Source organism: Ilyonectria robusta, assembly GCF_021365365.1.
Source record: "Ilyonectria robusta strain PMI_751 chromosome Unknown BGZ61scaffold_15, whole genome shotgun sequence".
Taxonomy (NCBI): domain Eukaryota; kingdom Fungi; phylum Ascomycota; class Sordariomycetes; order Hypocreales; family Nectriaceae; genus Ilyonectria; species Ilyonectria robusta.
In genome coordinates this window covers 273,303-292,328 of record NW_025764449.1, presented here as the reverse complement: position 1 = coordinate 292,328, position 19,026 = coordinate 273,303, and the positions used below count along the sequence as shown (strand labels likewise).

General features: G+C 50.8%; 7 protein-coding genes across 7 annotated transcripts; 4 read left to right on the top strand and 3 right to left on the bottom strand.

Moving 5' to 3' along the window:
* Nucleotides 1-485: 485 nt before the first annotated feature.
* BGZ61DRAFT_357204 (uncharacterized protein) lies at nucleotides 486-2,554 on the bottom strand (the record flags this gene model as incomplete). The annotated part of the gene is made up of 2 exons (XM_046240860.1): nucleotides 486-2,055; nucleotides 2,175-2,554. The coding sequence occupies 2 exons, from the start codon at nucleotides 2,552-2,554 to the stop codon at nucleotides 486-488; spliced, it is 1,950 nt and encodes a 649-aa protein (XP_046101830.1).
* A 1,338-nt stretch (nucleotides 2,555-3,892) lies between these two features.
* BGZ61DRAFT_356984 (uncharacterized protein) lies at nucleotides 3,893-4,459 on the top strand (the record flags this gene model as incomplete). Its single annotated transcript, XM_046240835.1, has 1 exon — nucleotides 3,893-4,459. The coding sequence occupies one exon, from the start codon at nucleotides 3,893-3,895 to the stop codon at nucleotides 4,457-4,459; it is 567 nt and encodes a 188-aa protein (XP_046101829.1).
* Nucleotides 4,460-6,361: 1,902 nt separating this feature from the next.
* Nucleotides 6,362-8,694, top strand: BGZ61DRAFT_590053 (uncharacterized protein; the record flags this gene model as incomplete). The annotated part of the gene is made up of 8 exons (XM_046256611.1): nucleotides 6,362-6,545; nucleotides 6,603-6,636; nucleotides 6,689-6,950; nucleotides 7,022-7,148; nucleotides 7,219-7,466; nucleotides 7,525-7,738; nucleotides 7,794-8,545; nucleotides 8,599-8,694. The coding sequence occupies 8 exons, from the start codon at nucleotides 6,362-6,364 to the stop codon at nucleotides 8,623-8,625; spliced, it is 1,848 nt and encodes a 615-aa protein (XP_046101828.1). The 3' UTR covers nucleotides 8,626-8,694.
* A 1,995-nt stretch (nucleotides 8,695-10,689) lies between these two features.
* Nucleotides 10,690-12,108, top strand: BGZ61DRAFT_308704 (amidase signature domain-containing protein; the record flags this gene model as incomplete). The annotated part of the gene is made up of 1 exon (XM_046238782.1): nucleotides 10,690-12,108. A coding segment is annotated over one exon (1,419 nt), but the record flags the coding sequence as incomplete, so codon positions are not given.
* A 527-nt stretch (nucleotides 12,109-12,635) lies between these two features.
* BGZ61DRAFT_495613 (uncharacterized protein) lies at nucleotides 12,636-13,658 on the top strand (the record flags this gene model as incomplete). The annotated part of the gene is made up of 1 exon (XM_046250912.1): nucleotides 12,636-13,658. One exon carries the CDS (start codon nucleotides 12,636-12,638, stop codon nucleotides 13,656-13,658), a length of 1,023 nt encoding a protein of 340 aa, XP_046101826.1.
* Nucleotides 13,659-14,394: 736 nt separating this feature from the next.
* Nucleotides 14,395-16,925, bottom strand: BGZ61DRAFT_455410 (uncharacterized protein). Its single transcript, XM_046246377.1, has one exon. The coding sequence runs from the start codon at nucleotides 16,653-16,655 to the stop codon at nucleotides 14,523-14,525; it is 2,133 nt and encodes a 710-aa protein (XP_046101825.1). The 5' UTR covers nucleotides 16,656-16,925; the 3' UTR covers nucleotides 14,395-14,522.
* Nucleotides 16,926-17,872: 947 nt separating this feature from the next.
* Nucleotides 17,873-18,220, bottom strand: BGZ61DRAFT_534593 (uncharacterized protein; the record flags this gene model as incomplete). Its single annotated transcript, XM_046254167.1, has 1 exon — nucleotides 17,873-18,220. The coding sequence occupies one exon, from the start codon at nucleotides 18,218-18,220 to the stop codon at nucleotides 17,873-17,875; it is 348 nt and encodes a 115-aa protein (XP_046101824.1).
* Nucleotides 18,221-19,026: the final 806 nt, after the last annotated feature.

The window sequence follows — 19,026 nt, the reverse complement described above, 5'->3', positions numbered from 1 at the left end:
TCTTTATCATCACCACCCATACACTGCCGGTAGTCCTTGTTACTCGTTGCCTCCCCGAAAGACTTATCACACGAGTACGACTAGTAGTACTCTAGGGCCGTCTAGCGATAACTATTAGCGTTGGTAATTGTTGAACTGACATCCGGGTCATTCAACAATTTGCGAATGTTCACTGGCCCATACCCATCCATATCATAGTCCTAGATATGACTTCCCGTCGCCACTTTGTCAATTGGGTCGTAGTGCCCGAGTCTCGGAATCAGCGAGGGGAGAATGTTGAGGAAACAGAAGCGTGATCTTATACGAGCTCGAGCAGCAGAATACCATTGAGGGTACTCATCAAGCCACTGACGTTATCGTCGAGGTCGTCGGATGCGGAGTCGACGATTACAGGATACTCAAAGGCCTTGTCGCAAACCCGAAAATCGCGCTCGCCATTAGCATATGGATCGCTAAGGTACACAGATGTATCCCGACTAAGATTCTCAGAATCGTAAGAAGTCGGTACAATACTCCCAATACAAATCGCCATCATCCGTTACACAGGGAATTTGGTTGTAGGGGTCCAAGACAGAGTGCATCTGGTCGCTTTCTTTATGTTTGTTCTGCTTCTTATCCCGTAGCAACTGGATGAATTGCGGCGTGACGTTAGATTCGCGAACACCTTGACCGCAAACGAGCTCCTTTCTGCGCGCCTCCCAAGCCTCCAAGGTCAAATCATTGAGAGCAGTAAAGAAAGTATTTTCGTCATCGGAAATTATCTCAGGGTGATCGTTGTAAAGATCCTCAACGAGAGTCCAGGCGAGAGAAACCCGTTCTCCAGAACACCGCCGTCGCAGGTCGCTAATGACGTAGATGTAGGCGTCCATCAGGAAGTTGGAAGTCAGATGGGTGAATAGTTGTGAGGAAAACTTGCTGCGAATTCCAATGCTCACCATCTCTAACGAGGTCACGGCCGAGTCGAAGACTATTTGGCTTTCCTGACTCGTCATATGTATCTCGCCACCGCTGACAGCTCGGCCCCGTGGATGGTGAAGCTTGAACCGCATGCGAGAAACGGCCAGGTTCGCCATCGTGTGCGTGAGGCTATGCAGGGGTATGCGTTTGTCCCAGTTGGAAAAGTACTTCTCCTGGTAGATGGCCTCGAGTTCATTGATGGCTTGATCTTCCAGTTCCATCGATATCTTGGTTCTCGCATGGCCCCTGAAGAGATTCTCAAAGACTTTGGAAGCTGTAGGCGAGGATCGACGCCAGTTGGGCACTTCGAACTTCATCAAGACGCACATCATCTCGGTCGGACCTTTGTGCTCGACAGGAGACTCGATCATATCTGGATGCAAATCTGCGTCGTTGACATTGAGTGGCATGCGAACGTCTCCAAGCTCGGATAGCGGGTCAAGCCCCGGAGTTGAGACAGCGCGAAGCCGAGCGTCGAGGCCGCACATTTGCCACCAGAGACGGATGCGCATTTCCTTCTCGAAGAACGAGATCTTGATGTCACTATTCTCTCTATGCAGGCCCATCTTTTGGCCCAGCCTTATGGCGGCGCCAGTTAAAGTCGATGTCAACTCGGACTCCGTATCTGCGAGAAGAAATAGGAAAAATGCTTGGAGAACGTCAAGTTCCCTCGTAGTAAGGAATCCGGCTTCGATAAGGGCCCGGGCAGTCGCAGCTCGGTAGCGGGCCAACAAAGTGCCCCTGGTCTCGCCGAAGCATTCCTGGCAGTCGGCCGAGGGCATGGAAGTGACAGATAGGGTGTATATTGCGAACATGATTGCTGTGAGGGGCTTTGAGACATTGGAAAGGTCCCAACTTGCGTTCAAGATGCGCTGCTGCAGAGTCGGTACGTGGACGATCTTTGACAGTGGATTGACGCTTTCCACAAAAATCTGCCACAGCTGGTAAATCTGTCTGGGTTCTGGGTGCAACTCGTGGAGCTGAGGTTCAGTACCGGCAGAGCTGAGCTGAAACGGCAGCGTAGAATGCAAGCAGGGTTCATCTCTGTGAGGCAAGCTGTGCATGAGAGGGTACTTGAGTTGGTGTAGTTGTGTCAGTCTAGCAATTGGAGAGTCTCACGACAACGGACCTCTGGGGTCAAATCTGACCATAAACAGCTGGGATAGGCTCAGTTTAATGCACAATTGAGGTGATCTTCTTCTCGGTTGCCATCTTACCGCTCCACATTTGACGCATTGGTATCTGAAGAATAGTCTTTGGCTTGGGGACTCGTTGCAGACATGGGCACTGGAACTTGGCCATCGCTCTCTCCCAGCTTCGCCTCTAGCCCAGAGGGAACCCAGGTATTGGAATAGCGGGTAAAATCGATCTCGTGCTTCCGCATCAGATCTTCATACAGCGCCAGCCGGGCGAGCAGGTCTTCATCAGCGGCCCTCTTCCGAGGCCGAGGTGGAGCAGGTGCCTCATACAAGCAATCAGCTTGCGCCTTGAGGCAGTTGGAACAGGGGTCGCCTTTATCGCATTTGACCTTGCGACGAGCACAGAGCGAACAGGCGTGCTTGTGCTGCTGCTCTGAGGGTGGTGGCGGTGATGTCATGGCGTAGCTGATGAGACGTGGCAACTGGAGCTCCGAGAAAGAGTTATTTGGTGAATTGGGCAATCAATGGCCTAAATAATTGATCCTCAAGTTGTCATGGTAAAAGTTTGACGTAACGACCGAGTGTTGGAGTTCAACCTCGTCTCAAGGGTGGCAAATGGAGGAATTGGGACTTCGGGGGCTTCGGGTCCAAAAGCAGTCTAGCGCAATTTGGTTCGGAGTCCGAGTCGGCCGAAGACCCAGAGCTCATACTAAGTCCCCTTGCTCAAGAAATATGCCTTTACCAGCCTCATCTGTCATTTTAGTCGGCCTGGCTCTAACTACCGAGGGATAGAGTGTCGGTTGTATGTCAGTGTTACGTTCAAGTGGTGTCTTGATTCAATAAAAATAAAATAAAAATAAGACAAGTACCTAAGTTGGCGCATCAGCCCCCTTGCATCAGGCGTTTTGCTACCCTCAGCTAGCCACCTAGGCATACACACGAATACGCATCATACATTCAATCAACAGAGGCTTTCTGCAGAACGGCATGTTCCGAATAGACATATCCCTTGCATGTCACCTCGCCGATATCTTCTTCGGAGATGTGGCAGTGGTGAACCCCAGCCGCGATCATCATTCGACGAACCATCGCGGGGCTTGATTGAACCCACCATTTCATCAATCAGCTGAAAACCGTAGATGCACGGGCATCACTCATTCCCTGAATTGATTGGATTGGCGCTGCGGCGGTGAGGAAGATGCGGTAGAGCGAGTATCCGGAAAACGGATGAGGGCTAAAAGCTGACGGAGTACCGTGGCTTGGTGCTCGTGATGCCTCCACCACAATGTCGGGGCAGTGTATGGACGCCACAGGTCGCCGAGCTGTGTCTCCCTCTCTCAGCTGAATCAAAGTTGTAGACTTTAACGACTAGTCTGCAACTTAACTCGACGTGTCTATTGTCCAGCCCCCACTAGCGAGCAACGCCATGACGCCTCTACACCATGATTGGCCGCCCTATCGCAGCTTCTTCACTTTTCTAGCTCGAATCCTCTTAGCTCAACGCCTTAAACCCTTAGACAGTCGACCGGAGCAAGCCTCGCAGGCTGTGTGAACCATTTTCACTATTTTTATGATGCCCCCAACTTCGCCCCGCCATGGCTGAGGCTGAGCGTCCATACTTGGGATTTGAGCGGACGGTGTAGGTTTGCTCGTCCTCTTCCAAATATATAAAGACCGAGTGTCAAGAAGGAATACAGTTTTATCATCACTCAACATCAATCAACAACAATCACCACAGACCAATCTACCTCTACACACGGGTTTCACTTGAGCTCCTTCTTCCCTCCATCTTCAAAATGCTTCTCAAATCTATCATTTCAGCCGCCGTCGCTGCCACTTCTGTTCTGGCTGCCCCTCTCGAGGCCCGTGGCTCGGGTGTCTTCAGCCCTTCAGCTACCTGGCAGTACTCAACCAACAACGGCGCCATCTCCGCTACTACAAGCCTCGTCGAGGTTTACAAAAACTCCGGCAATGGTGGCAAGGACCAGACCGCGTTGGTGACATTCACCTACCCTGCCGCCGCTCGTGGCATGAAATGCTGGTTCGAATTCACCCTTCCCTCGACTGCCAGTCCTGCGGGCAGCAAGAAGCTCGACGTCTTCAGAAGCAGCAGCCCAGCGCCAGGCCCTACCAGCGGCTGGGGTCCCGGAAACCAGCGCAACATCCATTTGGGTCGCATCTCGGTTGTCCCTGGGTCCAAGGCCACTTGGGACGCGACATATAACACCTACCTTACCGCCAAGACGCCCTGCAAGGAGCCAGGCACCCGGGAGGCCTTTGAGCTGGTTGGAGTCTACGACTTTGACTCTATCAACTGGAACCCCACTACTGGCGATGGCCTTCGCATTGCTTACTCTCCTTAATTCCTGTATCGGGTAGTGGGTGTTTTAAGTCGAGTTTTACTTCTATTTTCCCGACAAGATTATTTATCTTGTATTTCGCATACTATTTGGAACATTTGGAGGGCCAAGGTGGAGTTTTAGGTGTCATTTTTAGAATTTCTGCACTTCACCTACTCATTCATTAATCAGACTGAAGAAAAATACAATATCGATATTTCTCTCTAATTGACTATGAAGAAAGCAAAGCCGCCTGTTCTTAGACAAATGAGACATTAATGTCGATATCACCCGTCTCCCTGGACATAACCGACGATGTTGCCGCGGTGTTCCTCGTGTCTCCCCTACAGTGCGGCTTGCTTTCCTTTGAGCATCCGCCCTACTCTCTTCCTCATCTTGTCATTACCTAAAGCCTTAAAGCCCACCAAAAACCACAGTATTACCCCAACCGACTTGACTGTTACAAAGCAGGGTATTGTGTGTCCCATAGAGGCACATATCCCGGACTCGTAATCAGGTAACTGTTAGGGCTGACATGTCAGGGAGGTATCTGCGCACGATCATTATAAGGGACGATTGTCCTGCTCCTTTAGTCATTTACACCGATCCATCGGGATTGATATGACTCCCGGCGACCCGGGTTACTGAAGATGGGTCCCTGGGATAATGACGCCATTTATTGGAACGTTTTAATACGATTGGAGCCCGCGGGCTGCGGAGAGTCTCCCGAAACACGTGCGAAATAGAGGGTGGTGGGCTTAGCTTTGCGCCCTAGGCTAGCTTCTGCTTCAGCTCAGCTCTACCAACACTGAGGCACCAGCCTGGCTAAGATAATTCCTGCCAGGGGTAGGTATTCTAGATTAGAGTCTGAGCTGACGCACAGGATTGAGGGTAGCACGCATATGATGATCGGTTTGTTCCCGTCCTACCATTGTCGCTAAAAGCTGGCTCGATTGTTCAAGCTGTGCAGCTCCCATAACGGGCAAAACCACCGTCCACAGCACCATATGGCCTATAATAGCTAGTAGCGCAAGCTCAGCATGCCGTTCAGCCGGTGCGAGCCAACAAAACAAGGCTAAGGACAGGGATGACCTCATAGCCACCGTCGACGATGACATCCAAGGAAATATCCTTACACTTCAAGAACGGCCCACACTTGCCGTCAATACGATACGCGATGCCGTTAACGGCATAACGGTGCGGACGAATGAGGTAAAAAATCGGAGAAAGGGGACCTGCATTGATGGTACCTGACTGAATCCATCCAGCCGAACTGTCAATTTAACACGCACCGTCCCGAACTCTTATTGTACAGGGCAGGCTATATGGTCACCACTTTACACGCCACAATTGGGACGGGATTCAAATTCAGCCGTGTCCGATTTAGGCCAAGATGCAACTTATCCCTCGCCAAGACCCTTGACCTCTGACCGAACTGGTAATAGCCCCTCAGTTAGCTTGGCCTCGGGTAAAATAAAGTTGGCAAGGGGAGAGAAGGGAATTAAAGATGATGCTATTTGGTTCAAAAGGCTCCGGTAAATGCTCCTGCACTGCCTCTTGCGCTGCTTACAGAAGCATTACCTACCTGTTTCGGATTGAAAATGACGGGGAGCATGGACGGTTAATGTGGTATTAACCTTCTCTAGACTCGGCCATCGTTTCAATTCGGGTACCTCGGTCCTTGAGCTCCCCTGTAATGTCATTTGTGGAGCCCAAAGTTCATGGGACGGCACATGGCAAAGTAGCATTGCCGAGTAGGCGGCCAGAAGAAGACGTGACGCTTCCAGAAGCGCATGAGAGGCGCAGTGTCATGATGGATTGGGAAGGAGGCAATAGGGATACATATACGTCTGTCCGGCCGCTATGATCATCGCTTTTACGACATGATCATCCCTCGTGATTCAGAATCAATAACACTCCTTAACCATGGGTATCTCTAAATTGGCCGCTGTGGCCGTGTTTCTTTCAGCACAAGGAGCTCTGGCCTCTCCAGCCTTCCCAGGCCAGTACAAGGCAAGAGCCCAACAGCTACTTACCGCATACGACTATGTTGTGGTGGGCGGTGGCGCTTCCGGTCTCACAGTCGCAAACCGATTGTCGGAGAATCCTGGTAGGGCAGCCCATCAATTCATGGAATTCTAGATCATCTGCTTACAAGTACCGCTAGATGTGACTGTTCTAGTTATCGAAGCCGGAGTCCTGTAAGCCGAAGTGTCCCACCGCCCGTAGCTCAGCCAGCTTACCAGTGCACAGCGACGCAAATGAGGATTTTGTCACCATCCCGGGCCTCGCCGGCGGCGCCGTAGGCACGAAATACGACTGGAATCTAACTTACGTCGCAAGCGATTCACTCGGCGGCCGAAACGTGTCCATTCCGCAGGGCAAAGTCGTCGGAGGATCTACCAAGTTGAACCGCATGGTCTTCGACCGAGGGTCCAAGTCGGATTACGATCGCTGGGCAACGCTTGGAAATGACGGCTGGAACTGGAGTGCCCTGTTGCCTTATTTTAAGAAAGTGAGTATCATCCGCTTGCCTTCGGTGAAATGATTTGACCCGCGGGGAGACTAATCAGTGTGCTCGCATAGAATGAGAAATTCACACCCGCAACCGCCGCCATCGCGGCCGAATACAATATTACATATGACGCTGCCGCTCATGGTACTTCCGGATATATGCATTCGACGTATTCGCCTTTCTTCTGGCCGACAACGAGTAAGAAACCCGAACCTGCGAAGATTTAAACAAGATATGGTATCTGACGACCTATTCCTGCACTCTACAGAAAACATGGTCGGCGCTTTGAAGGAACTCAAGATTCCAATTGCAAAGGACCAAGCCAACGGCAGTCCCATCGGCGGATACTTTTGCCCTCATAACCAAGACCCCGTGACAGAAACCCGCTCTTCAGCCCGAGAAGCATACTACAATAACTTCACCAAACGCCAAAACCTTCACTTGCTCACCGGGCAACAAGTAACGCGCATCGTTACCCAGAAGATTTCCGGCGCTGTGAAGGTGACTGATGTAGAGGTCAGAGCTGCCACTCAGTGAACCTCCCTTGGTAAAACAAACCACTAACACATTGCAGTACGCTGCCTCTAAAAACGGTGCTCGTCAGACCGTGTGTGTCAAGAAGGAAGCCATCTTGGCAGCTGGCTCGATTCACACGCCTCAGATCCTGCAGGTATCTGGTATTGGCAACCCAGCCACTCTTTCTAGCATCAACGTTACCACTGTCGTCGACCTCCCCGCCGTGGGCCAGAATTTGCAGGACCACGTTTTACTCGCCGTGGTCAACGTCAGTATGTGAAGTATCTTTCGAGCTATTGCTGGTTTAAGTTTCTAACCATACATCAGTCACCGCACCTCTGACAAGCAGCAATTTGACCAGCAATGCTACGTTCGCTGCCGAGGCACGAGCTCAGTATGACAACCAGAGGCAAGGTCCCTACACTTCACCAACTGGAGACTTCTTGGCCTTCTTGCCTCTTTCAACCTACTCGAAAAACAGCACCAGCATTCATGCCCAAGCCGTTGCCCAGGATGGCACAACCTTTCTCCCTGCGGGGACTCCGGCCGAGGTTGTAAAGGGCTATCGAAAGCAGCAATCGGTTCTGAACGACAAGTTGCCCAAGTCGGATTCGGCAATCCTCGAGGCGATCTGGGCGGACGGTGTCTTTGTCCTAGGCCTGCAACATCCTTACTCACGTGGTAGCGTGAAGGCATCGTCCGCCAATATCTTCGACGCTCCCATCGCCGATGCTGGTCTCCTCCGAAATCCCTTGGACGTGAAAATTCTCGCAGAAGGTGTGAGATTCACCCGAACACTTACCGCTACGTCGGCAATTGGGTCTCTCCAGCCTTTCGAGGTTGTACCTGGAGCAAGTGTGGCGAGTGATGCGGATCTGGAGCAGTTCATCCGTTCAAGCGCTTCGACTCTCTTCCACCCAGCTGGCTCCTGCAAGATGGGCAAAAGAGAGGAGGGCGGCGTTGTTGATGGCAAGCTCAAGGTCTATGGTGTGCAGGGACTCCGAATTGTTGATGCTAGTGTGATGCCTTTGTTGCCAGCTTCTCACACTATGACGACTGTATATGCCGTTGCCGAGAGGGTAAGTGGATATTATCTCATTTTTTAGAAAGCATACTGACTTGAGATTTACAGGCTGCGGACATTATTAAGAGTGGTTGAGAATAAAAGGATACAAAGTAAACGCGATGTTGTGGGGGTATATAGTAGTCATCGCAATATCCAGGACCTCGAGTGTCCATTAGGTACTTGAATATATGATAAGAGGTTCTACCAACTGACAACTTCCACTGCAGCAAGCACGGTTGTTGCCGCAGCAACCAGGGCCGCACACATGGTGTCTTTGTGGTGGTACTGTTTCCCGGCGACTTCCATTTCACTGGGCCCACCAAGCCCATTCTTTCCAAACAAATGACTTGAGTGATTAATTTGTCTATGAAATGCACGCGAAGTTATGGTTGTCATGTCTCAGCTGTGCGAATGAAGTAACCCCTAAGATCAGCGTTGCTAGTCTAGTAAATATGCCTGACTGGCCTTGTTACGTAGAGAGGATTCCGACGGAGGTGCAAAATAATTCAGTTTTGATCTTGAATTGACTATGAATAAAGGCAGTTCCGGCCTGGTACCGTGCGCAAGGATCCTCTGTAACGACGTTCTGATCTTCAGTCTCCAGAGCCACATAATCTGAACTGACATTAGGATTTGCGGAAATATTTGGCCCCGTCATCCGAATTCGCTTCTCGAGATCGTGAAAAGATGATTTGTTTCAGAACAGCTATATAACTAAGTATCCCAACTCTCTTTTACTAATAGACTGAGCGCAATTACACCTCTAAACCTAGATAGATGGGACCTGAATATAGCAGCTATTATACAGTAGGCTCGCGCCCAGGGCAAGTATATCTCGATCTTCGTAGACAAGCACGACACTGAAGCAGGAAAGCAGTTATATATTGAAAAGCTATGCGCAAGGAATGCCCGTTAGTAGTGACCCGGAATCAGCTTACTGGGTTGAAGCTGGTTGTACCCCATCACGATGGGAGCTACTACGTCGTGGGATCGATAAGACAGCATCCTCCAGACGAAAGCACCAACCCTAGATCTATGACAAGCTTCAATCATTACGCTCTCGATGCGGTTGCGAATTGACTACACCACACCGTCGGGGGGTAGAGCCCATGGAGCCAAGCTGGAAAGCAGTCAAAGTCAAGACTGTGCCCGGCGTCAACATCACCACCGCCAAGGTTGTTTTTGATGGGCCATTCGGTTAGTTCAGGTGGGAGTGGCTCTTGGAGAGGGATCAATTAACATTGGAAGTCGAGATACCGCCCAGCACAAAGGCACTTGTCGTTTTGCCGTGAGAGAGGGAGATAGAGAACAAAGTGGGTAGCTATAATCAGGTGTGAAGAATCGTGGGCTCAGGGATCCACAGCTTTGCTCCAGACCCGATTGTAGGAGCATAAAAGAAGGTCCCTGTTCAAACCACCTTCGCAACGATCTAGTCTAGCTGCTATGGGCAGTAAATAACTCGGTACTGAGTGGAGTTTCGTTTCATAATGCTCTTGGATTAATCATTTCGGGAAGCTGCATTGGTCTAGTGCTCACTTCGCTCTGGCATCCTTGTCAATGTAGCAACCCTATAGCTTAATATGAGGGAATACCTTGCGCCAAGCAAACACAGCGAGATTTTATACACCGACAGATGTTCAGTCGTACATTTAGTTTTCACTTGTAACAGAGAGACTCGTCAATAGTTTAAATGTCGCACCACGTCCCTTCATTCTTTCTGTCATTTCCTGTTGGCTGCTCAGCATGATTGATATTCCATCGTTCAACATATTTTCCTGTTATCCAAGGATACATCCCGCTGTAAAAGACTTGATCACAATGATATTTTCTATTTTAGCCTTCGCCGGCTTTGTTGGAGCATCGACCGTTCTTCAATTCAATGATACGACGTACTACTCTCCAGATACCATTGCAGGGTCCGTCAACGTCCTCAAGTCCAAATTCAGCGATGTCTTGCCTATCACCTATCTCAGTGACTTCCCGTCGAAGGTCGAAGATCTAGAACAGCAGCTTGACAATCTACTAAACGGGGACGACGTCATGTCGAAATCTTTCCTCCCGACACTGATTCTCCACGCCAAAGCAAAGGTGTCGGCTGGCATCAAGCGTTACCTCAAGTCCACCGGTACCACCACACTCATATTGACTTCAACCGGAAAGCTGCCATCTGGGCCATACTTCCTGCATCCCTCTGGTGACTTGACCCGGGTCTATAGACTCTACGTTGACGACAACATGGCCTTTAGTCAGGCTGTGATTGAGGGCGAGGATGGAACATATTTGCCATCTACTGCCGCAGTCGGCGAAAGCGTCAACGGGGCACTCAGTATCCCCGTTCCCTCACGCCATTACTACCCAAAGCCATCGCCCGAGAGGCCTCTCTCGGGCTTGCGTCTTGGCGTCAAGGACGTCTTCAACCTCAAGGGGATCAAGACGGGGGCCGGCTCCAGAGCATACTTCGCCCTCTATCCGCCTGCAACTGAGACAGCCCTCTCCCTCCAGCGCCTCATCCGTCTCGGTGCTGTCATCGTTGGCAAGCTCAAAACGGCCCAATTCGCCGCCGGTGAGGTGCCTACAGCAAATTACGTGGACCAACTTGCGCCGTTCAACCCCAGAGGTGATGGGTACCAGAGCCCCTCTTCGTCTTCCTGCGGCACAGGAGCAGCCTTGGCGTCGTACGACTGGCTAGACCTTGGTACGGGAACTGATACCACTGGATCCATTCGAGGGCCATCCATGGCGAACGGCCTTTTCGGCCTTAGAATCACTAATGGGAGTTTGCCTCTGGATGGAATTCTCCCTGTCTCGGCAAGGATGGACACACCCGGTTTGATCGCCCGAGATGCAAGGCTTCTACGAACAGCATACGAGGGTTGGCTCGAGAAAAAGGCCAACTACACCACATTTCCCCAGAGGATCATCTTGCCGCAGGAGTTTTGGCCGTCCCCGAACAAAACATCCATGCCCATCTTCGAAAAGTTCATCGATGACCTTTCTGCTCTTCTAGAAGCCAGAGTTGAGTATGTCAATACAAACAATTCCTTCATTCGTCACACGGGCAACAAGGAAGGGATCGCTGCTTTCATCAGTGACTATCCTCTAGTTTTGGTCAGAGATCAGTTCCGGGCCCTTGGGCAACCCTTCATCGCCGACTACCAGGAGGAATTCGGGCAATTTCCCTTCGTCAACCCGGTCCCTCGCAGCGGCCTTGCTTTTGCTGCTCAAATTGATGATGAGAGCTACGAAAATGCGGTTCGTCATCTCCAAGTCTACAGAGAGTGGTTCACCTCGCAGCTGTTACCGTCTTGCGAGGAAGCCCTGGTTTTATACCCACTTGGACCAGGGCTTGAATTGTATCGAGACGGGTCACTCAACACTTCTCCCCTCACGTCTTCATCGCCGTATGTCAACACCTTTCAAGCGGCTGCAGCTGGGCTTCCAGATTACGCAGTGCCTATTGGGGCTCATTCTTTTGACTCAAAGGTGAGCATGCGTGAGGAGCAGCTGCCAGTGAGCATCGGAATTATCGGAGGTGCTGGATGTGATCACATGCTGCTAGATTTGATTGTGAAGCTTGGAGACGAACTGGATGGATTTCACACTGTAGTCGAGACTGGAAGAAATATGTGGTGAATGGTGAACATATGTTACCACTCGTCGCTTCCATAAGAACCATTGCTTATTCTCAAATTGAAGAAACAGAATCATCATCTACCCTGCACTGCTGTTAGCTCTAGGCGACTTGTTTCTACAATTGAAGTAGTTGATATAAAGCTCCAAGCCATTACTGCTGAATTGACTAAACTTTATGGCTAATGTAATACTGCTATTACTAGCCTATACCAAGATTTCGGGGGAAAATTACCCCGTGTTTATCACCACCGACATCACCTCTGCCAATTGCGTCATATTAGCTTAGCAATCCTTTGACCATTATGAAAGCAGATTGGATTTCAAATACACATACACCTTACAACCTTCAAATGTCGACACCGACATTCTTGCCCTTGTGAAAAGGATAAAAGGAGAACTCCTGCCGCGGCAGAAAACAATTTCAACCACAAAAACATACAGGCTTAATCCCGAAAAACCCATCATCCACGATGTCGACCGTCAACTTTGCCGTCGTTGACATCTTCTCTTCAACCGCGTACAAGGGAAACCCTCTTGCGGTCGTTGATGATCTCGCCGGCACTCTCAGCGACACCCAGTTGAAGCTGATTACCCGGCAGTTCAATCTCTCCGAGACGACATTCTTCTCTAAACCAACCCGGGCCCAAGCCACCTACCGGCTGCGATCTTTCCTCCCGAACGGCAGAGAAGTTCTGGGCATCGGGCACAATATTCTCGGCGCTTGGTGGTACCTTGCCGAAGCAGGCTTTCTCGACTTTTCCGAGACCAAATTTGTGACCAAGTCGCCCGATTCTGACGAGTTTACTTTTTTCCAAGAGCTGGGAGATGCCGTCATGCCGGTCCAGATTCTACGGACGAAGCTCGAAGGGCAACATCCTCTCTATTCAGTGGCAATCACGCAAGCACCCCCAAAAGCTCATGGCCGACATCCAGATCCGGAGGCACTCGCTAGAAGTATTGGGCTGGAGACCAAGGACATTGGTCTGCCCGATAATGATTCACTTGCCCCGCGAGTCATGTCAACTGCTTCCACATACCATCTGCTGGTGCCTATCAAGTCCATTACTGCTCTGAATCAAGTCGTCGTGGAGAGGGATGTTCTCCTGCAACAAGTTCGCTTAGCTGATGAGCGTTCCTTTGGATTATTCCTCTTTACGCCAGATGCAAATAACTCTGGAGAGCCTGGTAGCGATCGGTACCAGGCCAGGTTCTTCAGTCCAGGCATGTCTACCGAAGACCCGGCGACTGGCAGCGCCGCAGGACCGCTGTCCGCATACTTATATAATGAAGGCCACCTAAGTGTGACTAAAGGAGAGGCAAGTATCGAGGTTCTGCAAGGATATAATGTTGGAAGGGAGTGTAAGATACAGGTTGGCTTGTCCGTTTCGACCGGCGCTGAGGATAGCCATGATGTGCGTGTTCAACTGATTGGAGGCGGTGTAGAAATATCCAAGGGCACGATTGTAATTCCTGGTGATGAGGTTTTGTTCTGATTCAGGGGCCGGGTTGTCTTCCTACAGTCCTGGGGAGAATTAGCACTATGAAATAGGGATTTTATCACCAGCCCACGCGATATGATTAAAGAGAGCTTTACCAAGTCCTGGTTATCGGCGATTTTTCAGGGTGCCAACTCTTCAGATTAGGCTTTACTAATAAAGTAACATGAATGAAAGAGGATCAGGGCTACTAACTCGTGCCTAATAGTATCACTAATTCCGCATTGAAAGATGATAAGGGACTAGATTATAAAACAAGGGTCTTATCATAGGAAGAATAATATGATTTTGAACGAGATATAAGTAGAAGAAGTATTGTTGATACTATTGTTGGTGTTTTTCTTTTCCTCTTGAGCTTCTAGCCCTCCTCTGGGAATGTGTGTACTAGGGCACCAGAACCTCTCAGGGTTACAATTTTTAAGCATAATTTTAGCATTCAGAGACCCAATGCTATAACCAAGCTCAAGGCTTTCTGGCTCTAGGCTGGAGAACTCAACTATTAACTAATTTAAATGCTATCGGCTGCTCCAAGCCGGTCCCTCACTCCTTTCCTTACCATCTCTCATATATACCAAAATAGCAACCACAAGAACCATTGTCGGCTCAGCCGACCCTGCGACCGCGGTCACCATCAGCTACGCAAACATGCCGCATATTCGCTTCGGGCAACCCTGTAGGTCTACGAGAATGCATCGGGGCAACTTTGAAGCTCATCTGATAGCGTCAAGAATACTCGGTAACATATTCGGAATTACAACATTATTTATTATCTATTTTCTATAAAGTCCCTTCTGAGTGCACCAGAAAACCAGTGCACATTAATGTACAGTAATGAGTGTACATCTTCCAAAGGCGGCCGGATTATAGCATGACCTGAACTGTCTTTGAGATACTTGGAACGCCTTGTGGCGACATGACAAAGAGATAGTAGAACCCGGGCAACAACACCCCGTTGTCTTTTGGCAACTTTACAGAATACTGATTATCCTTGACCGTGAAATTGTCGAGCGGAACGCGCCTCTGGTCACTGTTGACAGAGTGTGTGACGCTGCCCATGCGGACGAGTGAGATCTTGACTGGGCCCGACGCGTTGGTAACACTGAACTTGAGCGTGCTGCCGGCTTTGACCGGCTTTTGGGCGAAATTGCTAATGATGGGACGGACGGCACGGGAGCCATCTTTGTTGAAGAGGTAGGGCGGTTGGAAAATCTCTCCGTCGGCATGGTCAGCCGTCTTGTCACAGTTGGCGGTTGAGCCGCCGATGGTGGCTACATAGCAAAGTCCGCCGCCGCCAATGAAGACAGTAGCATCCGGCAGAAGAATAGAGACGGAGTGGTAGTTGCGAGGCACAGCGTGAGGAGCGAGCTGCGTCCACTTCTTGGTAGCTGGATTGAACAGCTCAGGGATCAAGATGCCGTCGGTGTTTGTGAAGACAACCGACTTGCGCTGGCCACCCGTGACAAGCACTGTCCCATCAGGCAGCACGACGGCGTTGGCGAAGCCGCGAGGAAACGCCATGTCGGCCACTCGCTTTGCAACAGCCGGCTTGAAGGGCTCGCCGATGGTGGTGATGTGGGCTCGCTTGGTGGCGTCGCTTCCAGTGTAGTCAGGGCTGCCTCCAGCCGACAGGATCTTGCCTGCAACAGCATCATACATGACGAAGATGCCACACATGGCGTTGTCTCCGTCTCTCGTGCCCGCTTGGACGACGGAGCCGGTTCGGTTCGTGCCGTACCAATGCTGTCTCGCACTTGGACCGGCTTGAAAGACGCTGCCATCCTTCCACCCAAATAGCCAGGCGTGGTTGTCCTCGCGCCAGATACCCTCGTGGTCAGTGGTGAGCATGGGCTTGACGGCGGCGTCAGGGAGCATAGTCCACTTGTTGGACTTTGGGTCGAAGACTTCGCCATTCTTTCCCCCGCGAGGACCCGAGTAGCCGCCTCCAATGGTGAAGACCTTGCCGTTGGACAGGATGGTCGATGTCTGGTAGCCGCGCGGCATTTTCATATCCGGTCCCCGCGTGAAGTCGTTGGTCTTGGGGTTGTAGATGCTCACAGCCTCGGCATTCGAGCCTCCCTGGATCAGAATGCGGCCGTCGCCAAGCTGGCTCATTCCAGGGCAGAACATGTCGTGATGTGTGTTAGCCACCTCTCGCTTATAAATGGCCCCGGTAGGAAGATCCATTGTACCGAACTGCGTCAGGCCAGATGGACCTCCGAAGGCGTCAGGGCCCCAAGAGGAGAAGAACAGCAGCTTCTGGGACTGGGGGAACTGGGGAGCCACGTAAGCTGCGACAGGAATGACAGGCAAGCGGATGATGTCGGACCATTTGCCCTTGCTCGAAGGCGCTGTATCCGATGGCACGTAGACGACGCTGAACTGCTTGCTCTGTACCCAAAATAGCGACGCCTTGGGCTCGGCCTCCTTGATGTGGCAAACGTTGTTTATGTGGTCGAAGACGGCTTTTCTACACGTCTTGACGGTCGAGCAGAGATCGGCACAGGCGTTGATAGTAGTACAACCCTTGATAATCTTGACCGAAGCGCCAACGTAGTCAGTGTTGCGGCATACATGATATGTCTTTCCGCCGCTAGCACGGTATTTGGTGGTTCCAGAAGGGCACCGAGCGATGAAGACGCCCTCTTTGATGTCTCTGGCCCGAATGGTGTCAAAGTTGGTGTCCTTGGCCCAGTCCATCTTCGCCTCGTTGGCATTGTCCTTGACGTGGCAGATGCGGCGTTGCTTGTCGTACACGGCCTTGACGCATCGCGGGTCCTTGTTGCAGATTTTGGCACACGCAGTAGTGGATGTCACACGCTGGACGACCTGGAGGCTACTGCCTCCGTATTTGTAGTCGGTGTTGGGACAAACGGTGTATTCGGCGCCGCTGTCTGATGTCCAACTTGTCTCTTTCGATGGGCAGCTTGTCAGAGCGGCGGTTGTGAGGGAGGAGAATGAGAAGGCTGCTAGAGCCACGAATGTCGGTCGAACCATGATTATTTCGAATGAATTGGCTATTAAATGGAACTGAAAGAGAAGATATCAATAAACGGGGCGCAATGGGCAGTCTTGAATTAGGTAGTCGAAGAATAAAGCGTCAATTGAAAGGCCAGGGTCGAGGACTCAAAAGAATGAATGACAAATGAAACAATTGACACGAATGAACGAGAGAATGAACGAGAGAATGAGCGTTGAAGTGAATAAACGAGAGGATCAACGTCGGGCAAGGAAAGACACGATGCTCGGAGGACGAGCGTGGGCAATCCTGCCTGTGAGGAACGTCGAGGAAAAACTTGGCAGGGGTTTCTTTATAGGTGCTGGGTTGGAGGACACGGACGTCGAGCCGTCGAGCCGAGACCACCGAACATTATGCTTAGCCTCATCTAGATAGACGAAAAAGAGATTTCAGATGGGGTCTCAAGAATACCCCTGTCAAGCGAGGTGGGCTATCTTGGCCTACCTGACGCCTACTAGACTAAGTACAGGTTCTAGACCGGGATCCCTTGTCAATACCATCTAAAACGGGATAAATACGAGGCAAGAACACCACCTAAACGGCGACGCATAAAGGAGTATTAATTTTCTCTAACCAAATATAAGGTGGTGACTTGTGGTGAGCGGCGAAGCGGATCCAGTACGCCTGGAGTAGCTGGCTGGGCGCGTTGGGCCTGGGCACTATCTACGGAGTACGCCTCGGCGCTGTTTAGCAATACCGGTTCGATAATTACAGATCTTAATTATGCCCTGAATGCTTGAAGTACCTAAGTTAGATTTCCCTTGTTCCATTACAGGCAAGTCGGGTGGGCTCCGAAACGCCTGCCGAGTCAGCCCCGACAGGCCCCTTACTTCTCATATGACTTCCTGGAGCTCTGGTGTTCCAGCATGCCTCCAATGCAACATGAGCTGACAGGTCCGGTTCAGGCTGGCTGACATAGGCGATAGAGATGCCAGAACATTGAACAACATTTATGATACTTGACAATTGAATACATTTAACTACTACTTGAAAATGAAATTATTTACAAGACTTGCTAACTGTCCCCTTATTAGCTATCCTCTAGTAACACTATGAATAATAGCACAAGTCTGTCTTTACTTGCCGGGCCGTTGATCGTCTTTGCAAGGGCCGCGATTGGATGCTGGAGTCTTGTGAGGTTAGCTGATTGCCCTGCACCCATGGGGAAATCCCACTACAAGAGCCGTTGCTGTATTCAGAGCAACGGGGTATGCTTGGCGATATCGGGGGCAGCCGGCTTTTGCGACGCTGATGTACCTCCACTTCCACCATTCTCGCAAAACACGAGCTCGATGCGGCCACCGTAAGTCTTCTCAGCTTGGTCCCTAGGCTCGGTCACACGCACGACTTCTATCTCCTTGTACGTCTCTAGGCTCCGGATGCCAGCTGAGGTATGTTGAAGTGCCTGAGAATTTAGGTGTGGGTTGTTTGCGAGAGTCAAGATTTCTGCTATTGAATCCCATGCATTTGAAGTCTTGTGAGTGTAAAGAAGATGGATAGAATGGCCAAGGGCAAGAGCGATCTGCGCGACAAGAACAGCCATGGCTAGATAGTCGATGGACGACGCCTTGTACGAGAGTCAACTCATCATCGACGAGATTAGAGTGGCCAAGAATCGATTGGAACGTGTTTTTTGACCTTTGAGAGGGCATGAGAGTTGAAGCCAACTCCCATCTAGAGTTATGGGACGCCAAGTACCGTCGATTGGCGGTCGGAAAGGGGTCCGGAGCCCGCGTCGAAGCTCCCATTTCTCCGAGGAAGCAAGGTCCTTTGAGTAGCCTTGTAAGACATCAACCTTTCCGTTGGCCCATCGAGCATCGATCGAACACCCAATAACGACCTTGGATGTCCTGTTATTAGCCCACAGACCCTCAAACACCATGCCAGCGCTGGTCCACCCAAATTCAGGAGGCAACAAAGTCCAAGTAACTCTGAGACTGTCTGAAGGCGTGCTATTAATATTCGGGATACGGAATGTCGTGATCTCTTTCCAGCATGCTTATTCTGGCATGATGGGGAACTCGATGGTATTCTCCGTAGGAGAGATGTTTTGCGCCACAGACCACGCGGTCCGTACTACAGGAACTTGGCTATGAGTTTCCAGCGCCGAAGAGAAATAGTAGTTGTACTCGGCTCTGGACCAACTCTGGGCGTCTCCCGAGTCCCTCGCCATGGCACCAACTATGTCATCCGAGTCTGATTTGAGCGCAGCCTGATATATCATAGTAGGAAGATAGGATGCAGTAACGGCTGTCTGACATGCAACACCGCGAGTGCATTTGAGGAGCAGAGAGGTGAAGGACTCGGCTTGATCTTGCATCTTTTAACTCACCACCGGCGCAAAATATC